This window comes from Juglans microcarpa x Juglans regia, chromosome 6D (assembly GCF_004785595.1).
Source record: "Juglans microcarpa x Juglans regia isolate MS1-56 chromosome 6D, Jm3101_v1.0, whole genome shotgun sequence".
Taxonomy (NCBI): Eukaryota; Viridiplantae; Streptophyta; class Magnoliopsida; order Fagales; family Juglandaceae; genus Juglans; species Juglans microcarpa x Juglans regia.
The window spans coordinates 13,404,443-13,429,065 of NC_054604.1; the positions used below are offsets into that span (position 1 = coordinate 13,404,443).

Here is a 24,623-nt window from a genome sequence, read left to right on the forward strand (position 1 = left end):
CATTAACTTGATTTTGACTTTTGAGTGAGTTTTCAAATTGATTATGGGTTCAAGAGATTCTATTTTCGCGGGTTCATATCACAATTATAATTGATTTCATTAAAAGGATTCTTAAAATATGAAATATCAAGAACTATTAATATAAATGATGAAACAGCTGGAACCTTTTGTTGTCAAGGCAGAAACATGTATCACTTGACTGCCGGTTACTAATTAGTAACTAGCTTCCTAAGAATTTCTCTCAAATTTGGAAAGTTTTGTTGGTCTGGGATGGTTCCCATGGTTATTTGGGAATCCAGAAAGTCGATGGAATTCACATTTTCCCAAAGAGTCAAACAAGGTTCTCAACCTCATTGGTTCTCTCGACCCGACTCCTGAGAATGCCGCCCCCCCCCCCCACCCCCCCCCCCCCCCCCCCGTCTTTGGCCCATTCATTTAACCAAGTGATAGTCCATTTACAGCTCTAACTTGGAGCATTTCTCAAATTCATTGGCACAAATAAGTTTCTAATTAACCTACATTCTTCTTTGCATATGTGGGGCAGTGTCGAGCATTATAGACCATTCCCACAAAAAGTATATGGAATTACCAGTGTTTGCATGTACAAATCCCATCACTTCTAACCGTCGATTTCAGCAATCCCCCTTGGGAGGGATGGCAAGAAAACTAATACCAGTATTCAGCATGAAGTTCTTCGGTGCCATTGCTTCTTCCCTTTCTTCTGATGCAAGTTGAATGGACTCCAGCTCTTTCTGCGTTTGGAGCACTCACAAAATAGGCCAGAGGCGAGAGCCTGCTGAAGCCACAACTCAAATGCCTCTTCTTCTTCATCCAGCATTTCAGCATCCAAATCCCATGGGAATCTGCATGAGCTGGACCGTTGAGTTTTCTCCAGACCAACCATGTTTACGTGGAAGCTGGGACGATGTGTGTTGGGCCTACAAGCCATTCCCTGCACACAGCCGTTCAAAAGCTCAAATAATGAAGGAATTCTTAATCATGTAAAGAACAAAAAAAGCAACAGAAACAGACAACAGAAACAGAAACAGACACAACACTCGCAAGAATTCAAATGGTTGTCCATGTCCAGGGCATTACGAATCCCCGGTAACTCTTGTTCTCAGATCTCAAGACTCCAACAGGAAAACTGCAGGCCACTATACAGCATTTCATATGCCTATAAACGTTCAGCAAGATAAAAGGCCAATCTTATGTTTTTGCATTTTCTTATTACCTTCTTTCAGAAAACATAAAAAGATAGCCAAATCTATAGAATGAAGTCTACAAACTCGTACTAATATATATAACAACACAGATATGAAACTACATGCAGCACCCAGCAGGTACCAACTTAAATAATTTAAGACAACTGAAAAAATGAAAAAAGAAAATATATAGCTATTTCGCAGCAAGTTAAAGGATGATCTTTCAAAAGGACATTCCATCAATCCACATTGGATAGCTATCCAAAACAATTCCTAATTGGATTAGGAATTCTCAAATCTGTAACAGCCGATCGATAGCATCTCACTTGAGGAAAATCCACGTGAGGGACAGGCTGTCACAGTGAAGAAGGCTGGACATAGTGACTGCTGAGAACTACCCAAGAACAACTCCTAGAATCAAAAGAATTCTTTACAGCTCATCACATATAGCAGTAGGTGGGGACACATAAGATAGCAGGCATGTAGAGTTGGGATGTACTTTGGGTTGGGCTCTTTAGTCTTATGCAGTAAGAGTCTCGTACGTAGTTAGTTAGTTAGTTACAGAATAAGCCCATGTGCAGAAATTGTATAAAAATGGGTCCATGTAAATACAGAGGACTCATTCAGTTTTTATAAGTAGATTCATTAAGTGATTTTTCTTCAATGAAAGATTTGGAGGATATCGCTTCCTCAAATAAGCCAGTCAATTTTTGTTCTTGAAGTCAATTTTTCTAATTGATTCCTTTCTTTTTCTTTCTTGTTTTAATCTTTTTCACCAAAGAGTCCTACCAAGTTGGTATCAAAGCAGTTGCAATCCGGAGGGCAGCTGTGAAGAATCAGAGATGGCAGAGGGTACTTGAATCAATCAACTTCAGGAGTCACTTGTTAGTACCAATAGGCGGTTGGAGCAGCAGAAGCAAGTACAAGATGAACACTGTACCTTGAAGGATATAATGGATCAGCAGAGGCAGCTGAATTTCCAGTCTTTTACCAATGGCCATGGTAATGGTCCAAATCAAAGAGCAGAGGATGATGAAGCAGAAACTTCAGCAGTGGGTCAGAGTGCAGCAGTTTTGCCAGAAATATTAGGCTTGAATTTCCTAGTTTCGATGGGACTGATCCAGATGGTTGGATTTACAAAGCCAACCAATATTTCTCATTACACCATACGACATCACAGCAGAAGCGTTTCTAGTCTTCTTATCACATGTTAGGAGATGCCTTGGTATGGTTCCAAGATGCTGCATGGCAGTTTTCAGAATTGGGATGCATTTACCAAAGCCTTGGAAGTGAAATTTGGGAGTGCTCTGTATGATGATCCAATGGAGGCTCTGATGAGGTTGAAGCAGACCATGACTGTGGCAGGTTTACAAATGCACAGTTTGAGGTAATTTCTAATCGACTCAAGTGTTTACCTGAAAGTTATTTATTGCGTTGTTTTTTGAGTGGGTTAAGGGATGATATTATTATCAGCCTTTGGGTTAGCAAGATTACAAGAAGAGTTGTTGAATACAAATAGGAAATTTGCTGTAGTTTACCAGAAAGGTGGGAATTATTCTGGGACATATTGTAATAATCCTGGATATGCTAGCAAGTCCTCAGTGGTTTTCGAGAAACCTAGTATTCCGATTCAGAAGGTTAATTCTTCACAAATGGAAGAAAGGCGCAAGAAAGGGCTATGCTTCAGTTGTAATGAAAAATTTGGTAAGGGTTATGTTTGTAAAAAACCCGAAATCTACTTGATGGAGGGTGTACAGATTGATGAAAGGAGCATGAGGCAGATATGGAGGATTCCGAGGCTATAGTGTGTGATGGAGAAACCGAATTGGTGCAGGGAATTCCTGAGATTTCATTGCATGCAATTACTGGGTGTCCTAATCCCAGAACTATGAGGTTCTTGGGCCAAATTGGGTCTCATTGGGTGGTGATTTTAGTAGATACGGGTAGCACCCATAATTTCTTGGACTCTTCGATCGTGTCTAAATGTGACGACGTTTCTTCTAGAGATCAACTTAAAGTGAAAGTAGCTAATGGGAGTTGATTGTTAGTACTGGCAAGCGTGGATCAGTGGAGTGAAAGTGCAGGGGCTTTAATTCTCTACAGAGTTCTATGTCATAACTCTGGGAGGTTGTGATGTAGTGCTTGGGGTTCAATGGTTGCAGCACGTAGGACCCATAGCATGGGGTTTCCATAAGTAGGCTATGGAATTTTCTTTTGGTGATAGAACTCATATTCTAAAGGGGGCTTACTGTTTCTAATTCCATTTTGGTCAATGACGATTGTTTTAGAACTTCCTAAGAAGGAAAGAAGAGAGGTGATTTTGCAGTTGACAGCCAGCAGTGAGGAAGTAACTTCAGATAACCAGTTGAATGGAAGTAGTGATTGTTTAGCTTAGCAGCAACCCCACAAGAACATCAGATCAGCAAGTGGTTGAAGAAGTTTGAGGTCGTATTTCAGGAACCAAAAGGGTTACCTCAAAGCAGAAAGCAAGACCACCAGATTAATTTGAAAGAAGAAGCCAAACCAGTTTGTGTACATCCTTATCCCTATCCTTTCTATAAAAATTTGAGATAGAAAAGTTTTTCAGGGAACTTTTGGAGTCTTGGGGTAATTAGGGCCAGTCTAAGTCCATTTTCTTTGCCTGTTTTAAAGGCAGATGGGAGTTAAGAGGTTGTGTATTGATTATAGAGCCCTTGATCAAGAGACAATTAAGGACAAATTTCCAATACCAGTAGTTGATGAGTTATATGGTGCTATGATTTTCTCTAAGCTTGATCCATGTTCTGGTTATCAACAGATAAGGGTCAGATCGGACGACATACACAAGACTGCCTTTAGGACCCATGAGGGTCACTATGAGTTTATAGTGATATCCTTTGGGCTCACTAATGCTCCTTCAACTTTTCAGGACTTCATGAATGATAGGGCTGTACAAGAATCGAGGAAACCAGCGGTCACCGACGCGAACCGGGCACCGGAGTACAGAACCAGCAGAGAACTGGTTGGCTGGCAGTAGAAATATATGAAAACTGACTTCAGCCGATTCGGTCCCAGTTTGAATCTGGTTCAAACCGCCGAACCGGCCAATTATATATATATTATATGTATATAAAACGACGTCATTTCAATTAAGTGAAATTGCGTCGTTTTAGACCTGACGTTTATAAAAAAAAAAAAAATGAAACGGTGCCATTTGGTTTAAGCCAAACAGCGTCGTTTCGACCTAGGGTTTAATAACCCCCTCCCCCTCCTCCTTCTTCTTCCCGATTAATTCTTTCAAATCCTCTTCTTGAAGCCTTCGAACCCCACTCCCAGCCTCGCTGCCCCTAGCCAAGCAGCCCCCCAAAGCGCCGTTGTCCTTAATTTTCACGGTGTTCACGCATTTCATTAAACACCTACACGTCTCCTCTCCACTCCTCTCCTGAGTCTCCTCTCCCGAACTTATCTCATCTCTTCAAAGTCTTTGTGACTCGAGTTCCACTTCTCTGACGCTGCATGCCGGTGGCTTTTGTTCTTTTGAGGTTGTCATCTCTCTGTGACTCGAGTTCCTCTTCTCCACATCGTTTTTTTTTTTTTTTTTTTGTGTTTTAATGTATTCTGTTTTGATGTGTTCATCTTTGATAATTATTTTTTCATATGATTGTTGTCTAAATTGTTTGTGTGTATGTACAAGGATTTTAAAAATTTGGGATCGTGAACAGTGACCCAAGACCTAATTCCCACCGAGTGTTAGATAAAATTATTGGGTGCTAATTTAATATTTTTTTGCATAAATTGTGTTGACAATTGTGTTGCAAAATTATTTTGAAATAAATTGAGGTTGATGAGCGAGCTAAAATCTAGATTAGAAGACTAGTGATGTTTGCCACGTTGCGAACTAGTTGATGTGTAATTGTGTTGATGTTCGTTCTTTATTTGTTTTAATTTTGTGTTTTGAAATTAATTATGTATTTAAATTTTCACATGTTAGATGAATTCTTAGCCAACTCCAATTAATGTTGATTCGAATGAATAGACCATTAATTTGGGAGATGATTTGCGAGAGACCCAAACAGTGCAAACACCAAGACCCCCTAATGCCCCTAACAATGGTAGTTGTCCACTACCTAAGAAACGGAAGGGGAAGGATCCGTTGATTGTTTGGAACCATTTTACAAAGGTAGATGATTGTCCCGTAGATGATCTTAAGGTTAAGTGTAATTATTGTGGCAAGATGCACGCTTGCCACTCAAAGAGCAACGGAACTCCAACCATGCAAAACCATCTACCTTCATGTCCCAAAAATCCTCATAAACGTGGGCCTTTGGATAGATACCAAAAAACATTGGTGGGTGAGGCAACACCCAAGGAGGGGGTTGGAGGGAGTGATGGTAATATGGTAAGGAATCTTGTAACCCACAAGTATAGTGAAGAGGCTGTGAGGTTCTCGATTGCAGAGATGGTAATTATCGATGAATTTTCATTTAGAATTGTTGAAGGACGAGGATTTAGGAAGATATGTTGGTTGCTTGAACCTCGATTTAAAGTGTCATGTCGTGTCACGATCGCAAGAAATTGTATGAAATTGTTTGCATCAGAAAAGGGAAAGCTGAAAAAGTTATTTAAAGATAGGGCATGAGGATTTCATTGACTACTGATACATGAATATCGGTACAAAATCTTAGTTATATGTGTCTAACTACACATTTTATTGATAGGGATTGGAAATTGAAAAAATATATATATATTAATTTTTGTTTAATCCCTAGTCATCGGGGGATACTATTGGGAGATATATTGAATCGTGCCTCCTTGATTGGGGCATTGATAAGATATTTACTGTTATTGTTGATAATGCTAGCTCAAATGATACTGCAATTTCATATTTGACACAATTTTTTACGGTGAATGTGTTGAGGGGGAAAGTATATGCACATGAGATGTGTGCTCATATTTTGGACATTGTTGTGAATGAGGGTCTGAAGGTGTGTAATGATGCCATCACAATGGTTAGGAATGCGATTAGATATATGCACTCCTCCTCTACAAGATTAGACAAATTTAAGAGAAGTGCAGAAAAAGAGAAAATTGATTGTAAGAAAATGTTGTCTCTTGATGTACAAACTCAAAGGAACTCAACTTATATGATGTTGAAGGCGGCTGAGAAATTTGAGAAGGCTTTCAGGCGGATAGAGAGTGAGGACTACAATTTCCTTGCTTACTTAAATGATGGACACATGGGGCCTCCTAGAGCTGAGTGGGAGACGGCACAGGTTTTTGTAAAGTTTTTAAAAATGTTTTATGATGCCACTACGAGATTTTCTAGATCTTTACATGTCACGGCCAACACTAGTTTTTTGGAGATTTGTATGCTCCAAAAAGAGTTAATTGGGCTGAGTGAGAGTGATGATAGTTGTATGCTCCAAAAAGATCTTGACTTGAGACAAAAAAAGGCCCAAAAGAAGTGGCCCAAACCGGCCGGAACCGATCCGGCCAGTTTCACCCCTCTACACCAGTTGGTTTCGGCCGGTTTTCCCAGGGAGAAACCACAAGTCAGTCGGTTTCAATTTGGGGCCAAAACTGAACTGACCGGTTCGGTTTTCAACCCTAATGAATGATGTATTTAGACCCTACTTAAGGAGATTTGTTATTGTCTTCTTTGATGACATTTTGGTTTACAACAAATCAATTGAAGATCATTTGATGTATTTGAGAACACTACTGGCCACTTTGCAACAGCAGCACCAGGTTAAATATTTGGGTCATGTCATTTTGGAGAATGGTGTTAAGGCTGATCCATCCAAGATTGAATACATGTAAGCTGGCCAGTACTCTCAAGTCTTTGAGTGGTTTTGTTGGGCTAACTAGTTACTACAAGAAATTTATAAAAGGATATGGCCTCATTGCTGCACCACTCACTTAAAAAAGAACTTGTTTAAGTGGAACCAAATTGCAACTGATGCATTCCAAAATTTTGAGAAGACTTTCATCGTGGAGTGCAATGCTTCCGAGGAAGGGGTAGAGGTCGTTTTGATGCAGGAAAATAGACTTATTGCCTATCTCAGCCAAGCATTGAAAGGAAGAGCTTTGAGTCTTTCTACCAATGAAAAAGAATTGTTGGCCTTAGTATGGCAGTGAGAAAGTGGCGGCCTTACTTGCTAGGGAGATCTTTTAAGGTGAAGGCGGATCACATAAGCCTTAAGTTTTTGCTAGAGCAGAGGGTAAGTACACCTCAGCAAAAATAGATTACAAAGTTACTGGGGTATGACTTCACTATAGAATATAAGTAGGGTAGTGAGAACCGTGTAGCTGATGCACTTTCACGAAGGCATGAAACTGAGCCTCGGAGTGGTATGCTCAAGTATGAGGAAGAAGGGTTGTTCTCATCTCTCATTTCTTATACTTCTTCGGAGTGGCTTGCTGAAATCAAAGCCTCCTATCAACACGATGAAAGGTTTCAAGTAGTGATTGAGCAGCTAACCTTAGGCCAAACACCATAGAAAGGTTATAGCCTTAAGGATGGTCTACTATTGAGGAAAGGAAGGATCTTGGTGGGGGATAACCATGCTCTCAAAGGAGAAGATATTGGACTATATTCATAGTCCTGTGGGTGGTCACTCTGGTTACTTGAAGACTTACCAACAAGCCAAGGCAATTTTTTATTGGCAGGGTATGAAAAAGGATATTAGACAGTACATCAAGGAGTGTGATGTTTGTCAGAAGAATTAGGTGAAAAACATCCACCCTGTTGGGCTTTTTCAGCCACTCCCTATTCCTCAGAAGATCTGGACAGACATTTCTATGGATTTCATAATGGGTTTGCCCTTGTCTTATGGGTACAGTGCAGTCTATGTAGCTGTTGATAGGCTCTCGAAATATGCTCATTTCATGTCAGTAGTACATCCATATTCTGGGTTAAAAATACCACAGTTATTCTTTTCTACTATGTTTAAGCTACATAAATTACCAGCATGTATTGTGAGCGACTGTGACCCAGTTTTCACTAGTTCTTTCTGGACTGAATTACATCGGTTGCAGGGCACTCAATATCTCCGAGTTCCTCTTACCATCCTCAATCTGATGGGCAAACTGAGGTGGTTAATAAATGTGTGGAACATTACCTTCGCTGTTTTGCAGGTGAGAAGGTGAAGAAATGGTCGACATGGTTGCCTATGGCAGAATGGTGGTATAACACTAAGCACCATTCTGCCTCTAAGATGACACCATTCCAAGCAATCTACGGCATTCCACCTCCAAGATTGATAGAGTGCATTCCTAGCACCACTCTGAATGCAGCAGTGGAGGATCATATGAAACCAAGGGAGGTAGTACTAGCAACTTTACACCCCAATTTGTTAGCTGCACAGGAGAGGATGAAGTTTCATGCAGATAAAAGAACTGAAATGTCTTTTGAACCAAGAGACTGTTTAACTACGTCTACAACCCTACAAACAGAAAAGCCTTGCTTTTCAAAAGACTCTAAAGCATTCCCCTAGATTTTTTGGCCCCTTTAAGATTCTACAGAAGATTGGTCAGGTTGCTTATAAGTTGGATTTTCCAGCTTCTCAGATTCACCCAGTATTTCATGCTTCTTGCCTTAAGAAAGGGTTCTTCCGTTACCATCTCTTCCACATGTTCATGATACTGAAGTTATTCAGCCAGAACCACAGAGAGTTATAGAGACGCGAATTCGAAAACAGGGGATGAAGGCTCTTATTGAGCTCTTGGTGCACTGGAAGGGAACACAGCCAGAGGATGCCACTTGGGAGGAGTTTTATAGTTTTATATCCTCAGGCAGCGTTATCCTCATCTGATGGGTAAGGTTTTCTGAAGATGTGGCTCAACCTTGAGGACAAAGTTTTATTGAAGCAGGGGCAAATGTTAGGTAGCTGAGGCAAGACTCAGGGTGACTTTGGGAAAAGGACATGTGGTGTGATGAAATCTGATTAAGGAACACGTGGGTTGTAAAGACATTTATTTTTTATTGGCATCAGGTGTCCAGGAATAGCGCCCCAACTAATCTTGGGGATGTACAGGCCCTCGCTTGTGGGTTGTAAAGAAATATAGCAGTATGTGGGGGACACGTAAGGTTGCAGGAATGTAGAGGTCGGTTGTACTTTGGGTTGGGCTCTTTAGCTACATTTGAATGCTGAGGTGATCTCAGATTATTAGAGTTAATCTGTGAATAGTAGTATTTTGTGTCCTATTGAAATGTGTTTGAATGTAAATAGGTTGAGATACGTGTTTGAATATACGAAGTAGGTTGAGATGAGTTTAACTTTTTTATGTGAAGTTGAAAAAGTAGTGGGTCCCATCAATGATTAGTTTGAGATGGGTTGAGATCACTTTAACAACCAAACATAGCAGTCTTATGCAGTAAGAGTCTTTTATATCGTTAGTTAGTTACAGAATAAGCCCATGTGCAGAAATTGTATAAAAAGGGGTCCATGTAAATACAGAGGATTCATTCAGTGATTTTTCGTCAATGTAGGAATTGGAGGTTATGGCTTCGCTGAATAAGCCAGTCAGTTTTTGTTCATGATTCCTTTATTTTTCTTTCTTGTTCTAATCTTTTTTGCCAAGAGTCCTACCACATACCCTCCAGAAATCAAACAAAATTTGTAAAAGACCCTAAACTTCGTGCTGCAGCAGTGTCCTGAAAATCAGCCAGCTGCTGCCATAGAGGATCTTGACTGAACTCCGGCTGCAGCATATCCCAAGATCTGAACCCTGGCTGCTGACACATACCAAACAACCCTAGGATTCCTAAATCTTGGTAACACTAAGCCACAAAACTAAGCTTCATAACCCTACATGTCAAGTACACGAGCTATGAATTCATGCATACTTGACATGCCAAAACACAGCTACATGCGCACACAGCATACAGTGAAGACTAATGATAGAAATCATGGTTTTAAAGTAAGATCCTTACAACTTACAAGACTGGCATTGTTTATACAGCATGCATACCTAAAACCTACAGCAAAAGTTGACAATTTCCAAGCTTTCCTCTCATATGTTTAAAATCTTAAATAGAAGCTCTTAACATAAGCATCACACAAGTTTACATCACGTCAAGAAGCCAAAAATTTAAGAGCATGATCTGCCCTTACAACCCAATAAACCATAGGCTTATATCCCTCTCATGCAAGTCCTGAAAACTTGCTAAATTCACATCAAGGATTGACAAGAACTGCTGTCAGCAAACCACAGATCACCCTACAACCAAAATTCCCCTCTTCTTTTAAAGCCTAGGTATGAGCAAAAACATGCCACATGATAGGGATTTGATAAACCTTCAATACCGCCCATAGCATGACAGTTTGACAAGCATCCACACACACAAAAATGGGATAAATCCCATTGTATCATCAAAACCAAGGGGTTTTCATGGAGGGAATCCCACAATACTTGCTGGAAATTCCAGCAAGCATGCCCACATAGAAAGATTGAAATTCAAGGATTATTACACACTTTTGTTAAGGGAAAATGGCACTAGAGATACCAAACAATCATGTAACACTCAAATCTGTCCCTTGGTTTAAGAGATGGAAGTTCAGATAGAAAATGACATGATGATATATATGTGATTATATAGGTGTTTGTTGATGTGATTGTTGATTATTTGCATAAGGCTAAAAGGTAAGTAATTGTCATCATACCCTTCTAGTTATTTTTTTTATCGGTAAACAAAATTTTATTATACAAGAGCGTCACATGAGCGCGCTAGTTCAGTGATATAAAAAATTCATGGAAACTTATTTCATTGAAATTGATTACAGCCGACCAATGAAGTAAAGTATTGAAAAACAATTCCTAAGTTCTTCCATTGATCGCTCTCGATCTTCGAAACTTCTATCATTCATTTCCCTCCAAATGCACCACCATAAGCATATTGGGACCAAATTCATATTGCTGCAATATGAGAGTTACCCTGAAGGCCTCTCCAAGAAGCTAAGAGATCAATCGCCCTTCTCGGCATCACCCAAGTGAGTCCAACCCTAGTGAAGAAGTCATTCAACAAGGTCGTGGCAACCTCGCAATGAAGTAATAAATGATCAACTAACTCCCCACTCATTTTGCAGATGCAACACCACTCCATGACAATGAATCAACATTTCCTTAGATTGTCAAGTGTGAGTATCTTTCCCAATGAAGCTGTCCACACAAAGAAGAGAGCCTTTAAGGGTGCCTTTGTTTTCCAAATACTCTTCCATGGGAATGGGTTTGTTGCATGTGTTCATGGCTTAATAGAAGTAGCGGCTTCCCTTTCTTGGAGTGACGCCAGAAAATCTTGCCATCAACTTCCCTCCTCATGCGAGTTGAATATATGAGATCGTAAAATCCCGACATTGTGTCGACTTCCCAATCATGTGCATTTCAGAAAGTGTCATTCCATTGAAGAGTACCATTTGATGTAACCCAAAAAGGTCCGCAATCAAGGCTTCTTTCTTTCTTGCTATACCATAGACTTCTGGATAAGCATCCTTGAGTGTCCTATCGCCACACCATATACCATGCCAAAATTTGATTTAGAGTCCATCACCCACCTCAAATCGAGTATTTCTAAAGTAGGCATCCCATCCCCTTCTTATGTGCTTCCAAAACCCCACACAATATGGCCCACTTACCTCATTTGAACACCAACCTCCCTCCACAACCATTTTTCCAACAAAGCCTTGTTAAAAACCTGCAGATTAATAACTAGACCTCCTTCTGAGATAAGGGAGCATACTGTGGTCCATTTTACCAAATGAAACTTACTCATCATTCATTCCCCCCCCCCTTCCCCTCCCCAAACCATAAAAAGTCCTACTGAATTTTCTCCATACACTGGGCCACCTTGGTAGGAAGCAAGAATAATGATAAGAAATAAGTTAGCAAATTGGATAAAGTACTTTTAATTAAAGTAACCTTACCACCCTTGGATAGGTACATCCTCCTCCAACTAGCCAATTTCCTCTCCATTTTCCCTAATACATCATCTCAAATTGATTTCAATTTGAATGGCGCACCCAATGGGAGGCCAAGATATTTCATCGGCAAATGAGATAACCTGCATCCCAAGATGGAGCCATGCTTTCCACACTAGTAACATCTCCCACTAGAACCACTTCTAAATTGGTCAAGTTCACCTTCAATCCCAAAATAGCTTCAAAGAAAAGAAGAAGTTTCCTCAAAGCTTGAATATGATCATTTCTGGCCCCACAGAAAAACTGGAACCCTTCTAGTTTTTTATGTAAACAAAATGCTCTCTTCAAAGTTATATAAAATATACATGTTTCCTCAATGATTATATGATGTATAGCTTGTTCATTGGTAGCGCATGTTATATGTAACCTTCAACAATGAACATGATGAATACAAAAGAGAATTGTGTGTATGCTTACACTTGCCATGATATATGCATAAAACTATTATATGCTACATGTGCGAAAGATAAGAAAGTAGAATAAAAAGGGAAAGAAAAAAAAAAGAATAAGATACAGAAAAAAAAGATAATGGATAATTGAATGTATGCTTAGAATGAACCTGTTTTTATGACTGAACCATGATTGTAGAGTATTAATGATATCGAAGGAGAGGGCTGGGTTGCAAAGCTAGGATTGGTTCACTAGTAGTGAGCCTAGTGATGTACATCCCTGAGGTGGAATAAGTTCTTACCTGAAAGTAGGGCTAGCAATTTTTGACATGATCCGCAAACTCGACATGGAATAATAAGGTTAGGGTCGAGCATAATTTGACTTGAGTTAATTTGACACGAACCCGAATGACCTATTATTAATTGGGTCAACTTGGGTAACCCGCGGGTTGACCTAAATGACCCATTTATTTAACACATCAATTTTCATAGTACACAATTTTGTTCAGTATAGTCCCCAGATACCTATATTACAAATCTTTAAAAAAAGTCTTAATGATGTATGAATATATATTTAGTGACGTTTGACGCTAAATAGTAATGAAGTCACAAAAATATCTTATCTATTTTAATAATTGAGTGAGTTCAACAAAATCAACATTTGTTGAAAAGTGAAAACCTTTAAATTGTGAATAATCCTTTGAATTTTAAATTGCAAGAAATATTAGACCGAAGATCTGTAAAAATCGAAATCTTAAAGATCGAAACTCTAATAAATCATAGAACCTCCATCTTTATGTTGTTTTATTGACTACAACAAGAGGATAGTCAAAGCTCACTCCAACCCATATTGCCAGGGATTGCTCTGATTGATTCGCGGAGACCTATGAGCCGTCGCTGATGGTCCAGAAGATGGAGAAAATAATGGAAGAGTCGACAGTAGGGTGTGTAACGGGCTGAATAAAAAGAAAAATATGACGGGCATCATGGAAGCTATTCCACTAGAGTCCAAGGTGGTGTCATTCCTGCGAAGGAATTTCTAATAGGAGAAGGCCCACAAGAGCCTTGTACTGAGGTAGGTCCAGAGTTTTCAGTTCCATTTCTTGACAGTAATGAGGATGCCTTACGGATGCTTGTAGCTACTAATGAGGATCAAGATGGGAGTGCAAATCTCTCTTCTATGAGGGAGAGGTGGAGGAATTGATGGAACTGTAGCAGGCCACAAAGGAAGGAACTAAGATGGCCGATTAACCCGTTCCGTTAAATTCTTTGCCTCCATGTCAGCTTAGCTTTCATCCTCTAAGTGGGTGATACAAAAGGTGTAGGAAATCCAAAATTGTGTGGGGATTGCGTGTGAGGGCTTTGAGGAACAATTCATGGCATTGCTCACTCCCATTGAAGCAGGTCATGCTCAGATTAAGAAGTCAGATTCCAAAAAACGATGGGAGCTAAAAAGATTGACCTAGTCTATTGCAAGCAGAGGAAAATACAAAAGGAGGGTGCATTCAACTTCTTTAAGAAGCCTAAAATTGTATCTTGGAATGTCCGAGGGCTTAATGAGGCCAACAAACATCTTCAGATAAAAGATTTTCTTCTTGAATGGAAGGTGGACACTGTTTGCTTATAGGAAACTAAGATGGAAGTTATTTCTAGAAGTATTGTTCAGAGCTAGTGGAGCTGTCCATATGTTGGTTGGGCTTATCTTGCGTCTCTCGGGACCTTGAGTGGAGTATTAGTAATGTGGGATCGAAGGGTGGTAGATAAAGTTGAGGAGTCCACAGTGGCATATTCCTTTAAGAATGTTGAAGATAATTTCAAGTGGGCTTTTGTAGGCATTTATGCCGAAAGTTTTTTTATGGGAGGAGATTGCTGGGTTGCTAGCTGGTGAGACTTGCCATGGTGCATCGGTGGTGATTTCAACGTTATCAAATTCCCAAGTGAGAGATCGGTGGTGATTTAAAAAATCTTGGGCACTATGTTTAAAAGAGAGGGATCAAAGTACAAAGTTTTTCCATAGAGTAGCCAATTCATATAGGAAAACTAATACCATTGAGATTTTGAACATCAATGGAGTTGTTTCTACAGACCTTTCCATGATTAAGGAGCACGTTGCTGGTTTTATAAACAGTTGCTCACCGCGTAGGTGGCGTGGAGGCCAAAGCTTGATGGGTTAGCTTTTGACACCATTGAGCATCAGAGCACTTCTTGGTTGGAGAGGCCTTTTGATCATGAAGATGTCTACGAAGTGGTGAGGAGGGTGGTCAAAGATAAAGCACCTGGTCCATACATTTTTTCTATGGCTTCTTCCAATCTTGTTGAGAAGAGGTGAAGGATGATACATTAAGGCTCTTCCAGGAATTTTTCTCGTTTGGGAAGTTTGAGAAAAGCCTCAATGCCACTTTTTATTGTGCTTATTCCCAAGAAGATTGAGGCCTTGAATATAAAGGATTTTCAGCCTATTAGTCTTGTAAATAGGGTGTATAAGAATTCTCCAACGTTCTAGCAAACCGACTGGGGGAGGTCTTGGGGAGTATTACATCAAGACCCCAAAATGCATTTTTAAGGGGAAGACAAATATGGGATCCAATATTAATTGCCAATGATGTTTGGAGAGTATATTAAAATCAAGCGTAAAGGGTATTTTATGCAAGATGGATATGGAGAAGGTTTATGATCATGTAACTGGGACTTCCTACTATACTTACATAGGAGGTGTGGTTTTGGGGAACAATGGTGCTCATGGATTAGGTATTGCACCTCCACAATAAGGTTCTCAGTTTTGGTCAATGGGAGTTCAATTGGTTTATTTAACAGTTCTCGAGGCTAAGACAAGAAGATCCTAGAATTGAGCTGGGAGACGGATCTAGAATCAAATTCTAGCATGATAGATGGTGTGGACATAGAGATCTCGAGGACACATTGCCTACAGTTTTCAGGATTGCGTGTGAACAGGAGGCATCAATGGCGGACCTCATGGAGATGTCGAATGGCTCAATCCAATGGAATGTGAACTTTATCAAGGCAGCCCATGATTGGGAAATTGGCAGCCTTTCTGATTTTTTTCGGCCTCTTGTATGCCATGAGGTTGACTCAAGGAAAGGGTAAGATGTGGTGGGTACCTGCTAAAAATGTAAATTTTCTATTCGTTCCTACAATAAGGTCCTTACAAACCAGCAGACGAAAAGCATTTGGAGAAATAAGGCACCTATAAAGGTGGTATTTTTCACTTGGACAGCTTCTATGGGGAAGATCTTGACTATGGATAATTTACAGAAATGCCGGGTGATTATTATGGACTGGTGGCTGCATGTGTAAAAAGAATGGTGAGATAGTGGATCATTTGCTACTACATTGTGAGGTTGCTACGGCATTATGATATGATGTCTTTAGAATATTGGAGCTAGCCTGGGTTATGCCTGAAGCTCGACCAGCTGGACAAATATGGGCAGTATTCCAAAAATCACAGCTATGTGGAATATGGTTCCTATTTGAATTTTATGGTGCATATTGAAGGAACGAAATGATCGGACGTTTGAAGATAGGGAGTGCTCACTAGAGGAGATTAGACTGAACTTTATTGCTATGGGCTAAAGTCGTTGATTTCAATGGCCTAGATTTTCATGATTTTCTTGTTTCCCTTTCTTCCTTCTAAACAGGTGTTACCTCATTGTATACTCCTTGTGTACTTGGACTATTCCTATTCTTATCAATATAATATTTTACTTATAAAAAAAAAGATTTAACTCGTATTTGTAATGTGCCAACCAGTGTGATAATGAAGCTAAGGGACATGACATAGCTCAGGGAGATTAGACTGAAGCCTAGACTGCTAAAATTAAATTTATGCTTTTGTAGTTATTATTAAGAGATTTTTTGTGAAACGGCACAAGACTCGGAATTTTTAGAAGTGCTGTTTACAATTTGTAATAATGTTTGAACTATTTTTGTTATTATGAAATCTTTTAAACCTGGCTTGTACAAAATATTTTTAAACGATACTAGCATTCCTAACTCTAGAGAAAGGAGGTGTTACAGTAGAGCAAGGCCAGTCCACCTAGCTTCACGTGCTTCCAGTCCTTTGACATGAGAGCACATTTTATATCCCCATGTCAGTGAATAACACAGCGAAGTCATTTAAAATCAAACACAGCGTATAAAACTCCTTTTTTTGATAAGTTGATGGGTACCAAAATGTCAAAACTGTACCAGAAGAGCCAAACTCGCAAACCAAACAGATAGGAGTACAAGTATTAGACTTCTGCTTTATTATATGGAGAATATATATTAAGGGGTTAACTCTGTGTATGAAGCTCCTATTACACCAGTCTTGCTCTCCTATCTTACATTGACCCAAGAAATAAATTAGTTTCTAGCCCTCTCTATGACCTGATCATCCCCTTGTCTTCTCTAACCTTGGCAGGTCTGAAAAAACTAATTCAGCAAGTCCTCATATCGTATTCTATAACTCAAAAAAAATACATGGACAGGAATAATATTTTTGAGCATACAAAACCACTGACCTGACAGATGGCCCATTCTGATACATCAAAGATTTTGCTCTCAGCACAGACGAAAGCACGTGGTATTTCCACCTAAAATATGAGAAACCAAACTTCTTAGTGGATACTGCATGCCATATCACATCAATACAATCAGAAAAGATATTGAAAATATTATTTGATAGTGATTTGAATTAACAAATAAAATATGCAAGGTGGAATGGTAAATAAAAGATTAAAAGCACGAAAGTGGGCTTGGTATTTTGAACTCTTGAACACAATTTCATCAAGATATCTGATGGAGAAAAATGAAGTTTACTTGTATGTATCTTGGGCTCCAATCCACCTTATTATCTTCAAATACTGTTTTGCCGCCTTTTTATCGGTAACATTTGTATCTAAGATCCACCCCACTCCATCCCTTACATCTAATGCTTATAAATCTTCCTCACCTTACATATATAATCTAGCAAGTGTTGAGACAATAAACATATTTAGGCCAAAAGCGGAATCACTAGGGTATTTCAAACTTCTGTACATACAGTGCACAATCTGTGCTTTACTTTTCTTTTACATTGAACACTTTCAGCTCCATTTATCAGTAATCTTAACCATATTCAAGGAAAAATAGGATTAATGTATAAAACATTTTTTTCCGAAAGATGAGTTTTACAAGTCATCAATAAGAGAGAGATAGGCATGATAGAAGTCCACCCTCCCGCCGGGGGGGAGGGGGGGTGGTTCTATACAGCAAATACACCTAATGAGAAAAGGAAAAAAATGCAAGAAAATCCTGGAAAGCAAAGCTAGAAATGCATAGGTTGGCTGCCATCAGCAGTACAATGTATGAAAAGAAGGCCTTGAGGTCTTTGATGCTTCTTGCAGTGTCTTTGAAACTTCAGTCATTCCTTTCCCCCACAAACACCACATTCAAAGTATCTTGTTGAGTTTGGCTTGATTTCCTGCTGAAAATGCCATTCTAGAGGCTTGACTTGACTGTTACTCAACCCTGCTTGACTGTGGCTCGAGCGACCCTGGCTCCACACTTCGCTCGAAAGTCCGCTTGAGCGAGAAGCCAACCCATGAGTTCGCTCGACACTCAGCTCGAGCTAGTGTCTGCCCTAAACGTCCGCTCGACACGTCGCTCGAGCAAATGTTCAATTTTAGGGCTTCTCGCACCATGGACTATATATACATGCTTTTCTCCATGTATTTGGAACTCATCAACAGCCGTATACTATAGAGAGAGAGAGAGAGAGAGAGAGAGAGAGAGTCCTTTTGTGAAGAATCTTGAGTGTTCATTGGGTATATTGGGGCTTTGGGATTGAGGATTTTGTGATTGATCGCTTGAACTCCACCTTTGTTGATAATGAATTCATTGAGACCAACCCTGACAGTGGACGTAGGCTCACATTAAGCCGAACCACTTAAATCTTGGTGTTCTGTGTGTGATTGTTGTTATTTCTTTTGTTTGCTTCCGCTGTTATACTTCAAATTAGCCTTTGATAACCGGTTTATCTTAACAGATCTTAACATAAATTTTTACAAACCATGCAACTCATGTCCTGACTTTCTTTGCCAGACTTTCCAAGAAAAATTACTCTGAAAATTCCAACTCATAAAAGTGAACTAGCATATGATCTTTATCTAAGTCATAAATCAATTTTTTGCTGCAAAAGCCATATTTACACGAAAAACCAAATATCTTAACTGGTCATTGACGATCAAAGATATAAAGAAAAGTTAAGTTCTCAAAAGATTGAAACTACATGAACTTTATCCTACATTCATATATACATACCTTCTGAGGACGCTCAAAGACCAATGAGCCTCTGTATTCAACCCATCCATCTCCATCCTTGGCCTGATGATACTGACAGCAATCCTGATGCCAAAACAAGTCTCAGAACTCAGCCTACAAAAAGGACGTGCAGAAATGGACGGTAAGGGAGAGAGAGTAACCTGACACCATCTTGCTTTGGCCTTACTCCTATTGGTGCATACCCATATATGTGAATGGCCACACTTGGTACATTGTATACGCCTCGACTCCTCAGAGCAATAACCCGGACCATCCTGATCATGGTAAAACTCTCATTAAGAATTTTCATAGAGGGTTATCACCCAGCATCAGTGAATTAATTCAGCTACATGCATGGACTTAAAAGCAGTACAGATTTTTGCATTGCCTTCCATTCAATAGAAATATAACTAAAAGGCAGGATTCCATTAGCAAAACCAACTCTTGCAATCCAGAACAATATTACTATCCCATTTAAACCGATTGCTTGATAGGTTTTTTTTTTATTGGCACCGGGATTTCACGACAAGAAATTAGAGTGCACCGTAAATAAGATGTTTACCTTTATAGGATAACAAATTTGGAAGAGATAATGCTGGAAAGAGAAACCGAAAACATACACAATTTCTAAAGAGAAGTGCTATTCACTGTTCCTTTTGCCATCATCCTCTAATGTGGCATTAAATGATTGGATAACTATTTATCATTCATTACTAATCATCCAATCATTGGATGCCACATAAGGGGATGGTGAGAGGATGGTGGATAAAATTTTTCCCTTCTAAAAAGCAGTAACATAGTACCCCCGGAATTAGTCGGGAAACTGTTCCTGGACACCTAGTGCCAATCAAAAAAATATAAAAAAACAGTAACATGGTATATGTTTTGCACACAAGCATCTAAAGTTATTAGTTGTACAAAAAAGTATCTAGAATCATAACTTTTTCCTCTGGAGTTTTGTTATGAACTTCATCCAAAGATTTACAAGTAGGAAATTCTCCCAGGAATTGATGCAAATCAAAATAATACATCAATAAGCAATACCACATGATTTTACCTGATGTGAAGTACCATGGGACTTCTGACAAACACTCTTAGTCCTCAATTCTTCTTTTCTCAACTGCTCATCATAATCTCTTCTCTTTGTGGAATCAGAAAGAACCTAAAATATGATGCCATTATGGGTTGCAACTCGTTTGAGTAATTTAATTTTCCAACATAGCCAAGCATTAAGTAGCAACTAGAAAATACAATCATAAAACATAAAACTGCACTTTTTCATTGATCTTTACCTCATATGCACACTGAATTTTCTTAAAGGATTCACTCGCCAGTGGACTCCCCATATTTTTATCAGGATGCACAAGCATGGCCTGCAAAAAATAAATAAACAAATAAATACAAATTAAAAGAGAAGGGCAGGGTCAAAATACAAGAAGGCGATTATATAACAGAGCAAATCAGAAACTAGCTAAATTTTTTTTATCACTCGGATCCTAGTACTCTTGGTCATGGGCATCCGTTCAGCACCTTCTTCACCCCAGTAAAACTTTTCAAAGCTTTTAAAGCTGCTATCAGTAAGGTCATCTCATAAAGGTTAGAAGGTTCTGTTGAAGCGGAGAAGACGACTAACACTGTTTGGACAAGTGGAGTGAGGAGGGGTAGGAGCGAGAGGGAGAGGGAGAGGGAAAGAAAGAGAGTCCATCTGTTTAGTGGGAGGAAAAAAGGGAGAAGTGGAGGGAGGGGGAGGCAAACCTCTTCAAACCCACCCAAAATCAATACCTCCAAAAGTTAAGTGGTGCAGGGAGAGGAAAGAAAGATATTGTTTAAAAAACATGTAAAATCTCACTTTTGCATCCCCCTTTAACCCATTTAATAAAGATATAATGGCCTTTACAATTTTTTTTCCTCCTACCAAACAACATGAGGGGGAGGTGAACTCTCACTTCCTCCTTCGAAATTTAACCCCACCCTTCTCCATCCCTGCTATTGAGCAACATAAGATGGAGACTCCTCATGCTTCTCCCTGCTTTCTATTAATCCCACCCTTTATTCCTATTTTTCACCTACCAAACATAGTTTAATTCATCAGTCATTACCGACCTTCATTTCATTCTTCCAACTATATGAGGGCCTCGCTGTTGTCAACCTTAGTGGAAGCGTTTTCTAATATCATGTTCCTTCATTCTTTCCTGGGTAAATTCATCCATAGGTCCCTCAAGTTTTGCCCAATTTCAAACAGCCTCCTCCTAAGGAAAATTTTTTGAAAAAAAAAGATCCCAGTGGTATATGTTGAATTTCAAAGTAGTCTCTCCATCCAATCCCATTAATTATATTAAGCTTTTTTTTCTTGGTTTTAATCTTTATTGTTTCAACTTAAACACTAGACTTTCTTTTTTTTATGTTTCCTGTATTTAGTTTATTTTTTACTTCTAGTATTCAAATTTTAAATCTTTGTTTCCCTAATTTTAGTTTTCTTAATTTTTTGATGATTTTTTATTTTTCACTTTTAAGTGTTTTTTTAATTTTTAATTGATTTTTCAGAACTTTTGTTATTTTTATTTCATTTTTCTGTCACTTTTCTAGTTTCAAACAATTTTATGGTGTGGCATGCTAACAAGGATTTTTATTTATAAAACGCTAGTTGTGCATTTCTTACACGTGTCATCGTGAGATCAGTTCTAATGTGGCATGTGGGTGTCACATTAGCATGTTCTGTCATATGATTAAAAAAATAAATGGACAGAGGGACCACTTTAAAATTCTACCACAAGGATCGTTTTTCAAAAACTTTACCCTAGGGGCCCATTTGAAAACGGGCAAAACCCCAAGGACCAATAGATAAATTTACTGTTCTTTATTTTAAATGTGAACCAAATTAAATGGTTCTTGTCCTTTACCTTTCAAACAAGCAACTGTTCGCTCAGAGAGAGAGAGAGAGAGAGAGAGAGAGAGAGAGATCCTAGTTGGGGTTTAAAAAAATAATTGCATAAGAGGCCTAATAGAAATTTTGCATACCTTCTTCTTGTATTCCTTCTTCAGAATTGTTGCATCAATTATTTTGTGGCGAGCGAATCCAAGTGCTTCATAATGATCCCCACTACCCAAAATCCTTTTCATCTCATCAGCTGAACTTGTCTGTTCTCTGACCACCTTGCTAGCAGTAGACTCTTTGTGGTCATTAGAAACAGATGAAGCCACAGATGGCGTGCTGGATGATTTGCATGAGTGCAACTTTTCATCTTCACTAGTTGGAACAAAATATTCCGACTCTTCAGAAAAGTCATTCCCCATTACCCTTTCTGACGGTTTGTGCTCTTCAAAGTGTGTGCTTTCACTCATATTATCACACCATTGTAGCAAAAAATTCAATAAATCATTCGATAGGAATGCAAGGTTTATTGAGAGAAGAACACCAAGCCATCCGACTTGAACTTTGACACAGTAACTCGCATATATAGCTGACACTAAGACCACCAGCCGTGCATGATTTAGGGAGAACAAATACCCTGCATTTATATGATAAAATTTTTTTAATTAATATAAATAGATAAGCTGCAGTTGAGAAAAATGATGAAGGTCGATCCGGAAGATAAGCTATACTTATCAAGATAGCTTTAAGATATAATTGTACTCATTGAAAAAATATCATAAGATTTAGTTGTAAGAATTGATATAGCATAGTGGTTGGTTCAGAAGCATAGTTGTAAGATATGGTTGTTTGTATCTACTGTAAAACTGCTCATCATAATATCATGAACAATAGGTAATAATTAGGACAAAAACTAAATAAATTAAATAAATAAGACGAAGCAATAGGGAGATGAAGGTTAATTGAAGCTATTATCTCAAGCATCTAGAGGATGAATGATTTTTATACCAATGTATTGAAGATCTTGTGAAGAATGTAGCAGACCTCTTCCATGAGAAAAAAGCAACGCAATGACACCATGCATACTGGTGCATATGGGTACACTTATAAGGGTAAGATAAAGAAACAAATACAAATCGTTAGAGACTCTTAACTTATTTGTACATCATTATCTTATCAAATTTTGTATATTACTGCCAGTTAACACCTGCTAGGCATATGCGACTCCCTGTATTTTCAATAATATGCAACAAACAACTGTTTTCATGAGAAGGATTTTCACAACTATTTGGTTTTTGATGTTCACACTGAAATTGACAAGATTTTTTCCACCACTTGAGTAGCCGCATCTGGTTTGGTTTGGCTTCATGATGTTACGAACAACAAAATTCTTAGAGAAAGTACAAAAAGCTACATTTCCATGCCTACAGTAAGCCATTATTCCACTAACAACTACAACCCCTGCATCTTTCCCAAGTACACATGTAACCTACATTTTTCTGTTCGCATGTGAGGGTACCATCTAGAAAGTTTCATCTAGATCTCAGTCGAAGATAGGCAGTTTAGATCAATAAACACTGCAAGGAACATCCTTTGCATGTGCCAAGACACATAGAAATGCATGTATATATATGTATACATATAGATCCACACACTCACACACAATATATTAGAGTTAATACTGTTATTCAGAAGGTGATTCAGTGGTCAGCACTTATTGTATAAAGGCTTAATATGTTTCATCACAGGGGTTTCGTCCAGCGGCTTAAACTTGCTCCTTTCCTAGTCTGATGCAGGATTTAACTTCTTTATAGAAGAAATCAAGCAATCCATTTGTTTTTAAGTAAAACCAAGCAATCCATGAAATCAATTAAGAGTATATGGCAAAAAAAAAAAAAAAAACAAAGTCATACCTCCAACCATGAACAATATTCCTGTTATCCAAAAGTTAGCATACATCCATAAAACTAGAATAGCAAAGAGCCCAACAATAAAAAGTCCAGGAGTGTAACCCAAGTACTGAATAGCCACTCCAGCAGCTCCCTGAAATATCCAACCCAAGATTGCCATCATTATCAAAGTTTCATTTATATAATGTCAATTTAATTGATGCAACTCAAAAAAGTAAATATAAATAAGATCCTTGTTTAAGGGGTACCAACAGAGTCACCCATTAGCCTTCTTATTCTAAACAATGTTTCATGGTGATTGCTATCACTAGAAACATAGGTGCTAAACATTTTCTCACCAGAAAAAATAAATGTAGAGAAAGAATGTAAGGAACCCATGACAACTTGATAAAGGAGACAATTGGTAGTAAGACTTCCTAAGATAGTAATAGGTTATACATACCTCTCTAGCCGAAATAATTCCAAATGGAAAAGGTGCATTCTAAAAGACGTTTCAAAACACAAAATCAAGGTAAAGCAATATGAAAAGTTACGACTTTGGAATTTTCAAGCTACTCTTGAAGCTACATATTAGAACACATTGACACCAAATCAGCCTGATTAGTCATTAAATAAAAAATTACACAATGACACCAAATCACGTTATTCTTAATGAGGTTTAGGTCCCCCCTGCACCCCAACGCTGGTGCTTAAATGGGAAACAGTACACTTCTTTTTTATAAGTTATAAAAATTTCATTAGAAAGCTCAAAATGCGTGCTCCAAGAATAGGTTGTATGCAAGAGAGATACCTATCTAGAAAGAGAAAAAGATTCAAGGAAATCATGTGTTCAACCCATTAGAGTCTATAGAAGGTGTCCAAAGGAGTAAAATATCGAAAAGAAAATCTTGAGCTCCTCCATAAGCAATATACTTCATTCTTATCATGTACACTAATTGTAACAACCCGGCCCAATAATTCTAGAGTCAAAATAGTGATTGAGCCTAAATTTT

General features: G+C 38.6%; 1 protein-coding gene and 1 non-coding gene across 2 annotated transcripts in view; both read right to left on the minus strand.

Moving 5' to 3' along the window:
• Positions 1-419: 419 nt before the first annotated feature.
• Positions 420-24,623, minus strand: part of LOC121234457 — a 34,018-nt gene continuing 9,814 nt past the window's right edge. Inside the window, exons 2-9 of the mRNA XM_041130397.1 lie at positions 23,635-23,764; positions 21,868-22,358; positions 20,142-20,222; positions 19,907-20,011; positions 19,011-19,124; positions 18,850-18,933; positions 17,070-17,141; positions 420-952 (exon numbers count right to left, since the gene is read on the minus strand). Of these exons, the coding sequence (XP_040986331.1) occupies positions 680-952; positions 17,070-17,141; positions 18,850-18,933; positions 19,011-19,124; positions 19,907-20,011; positions 20,142-20,222; positions 21,868-22,358; positions 23,635-23,764 (1,350 nt within the window). The 3' untranslated portion in view covers positions 420-679. The remainder of the gene's footprint in view (positions 953-17,069; positions 17,142-18,849; positions 18,934-19,010; positions 19,125-19,906; positions 20,012-20,141; positions 20,223-21,867; positions 22,359-23,634; positions 23,765-24,623) is intronic.
• LOC121236267 lies at positions 16,748-16,846 on the minus strand. Its single transcript, XR_005934707.1, has one exon. It is a non-coding gene; the product is annotated as a small nucleolar RNA snoR98 (small nucleolar RNA).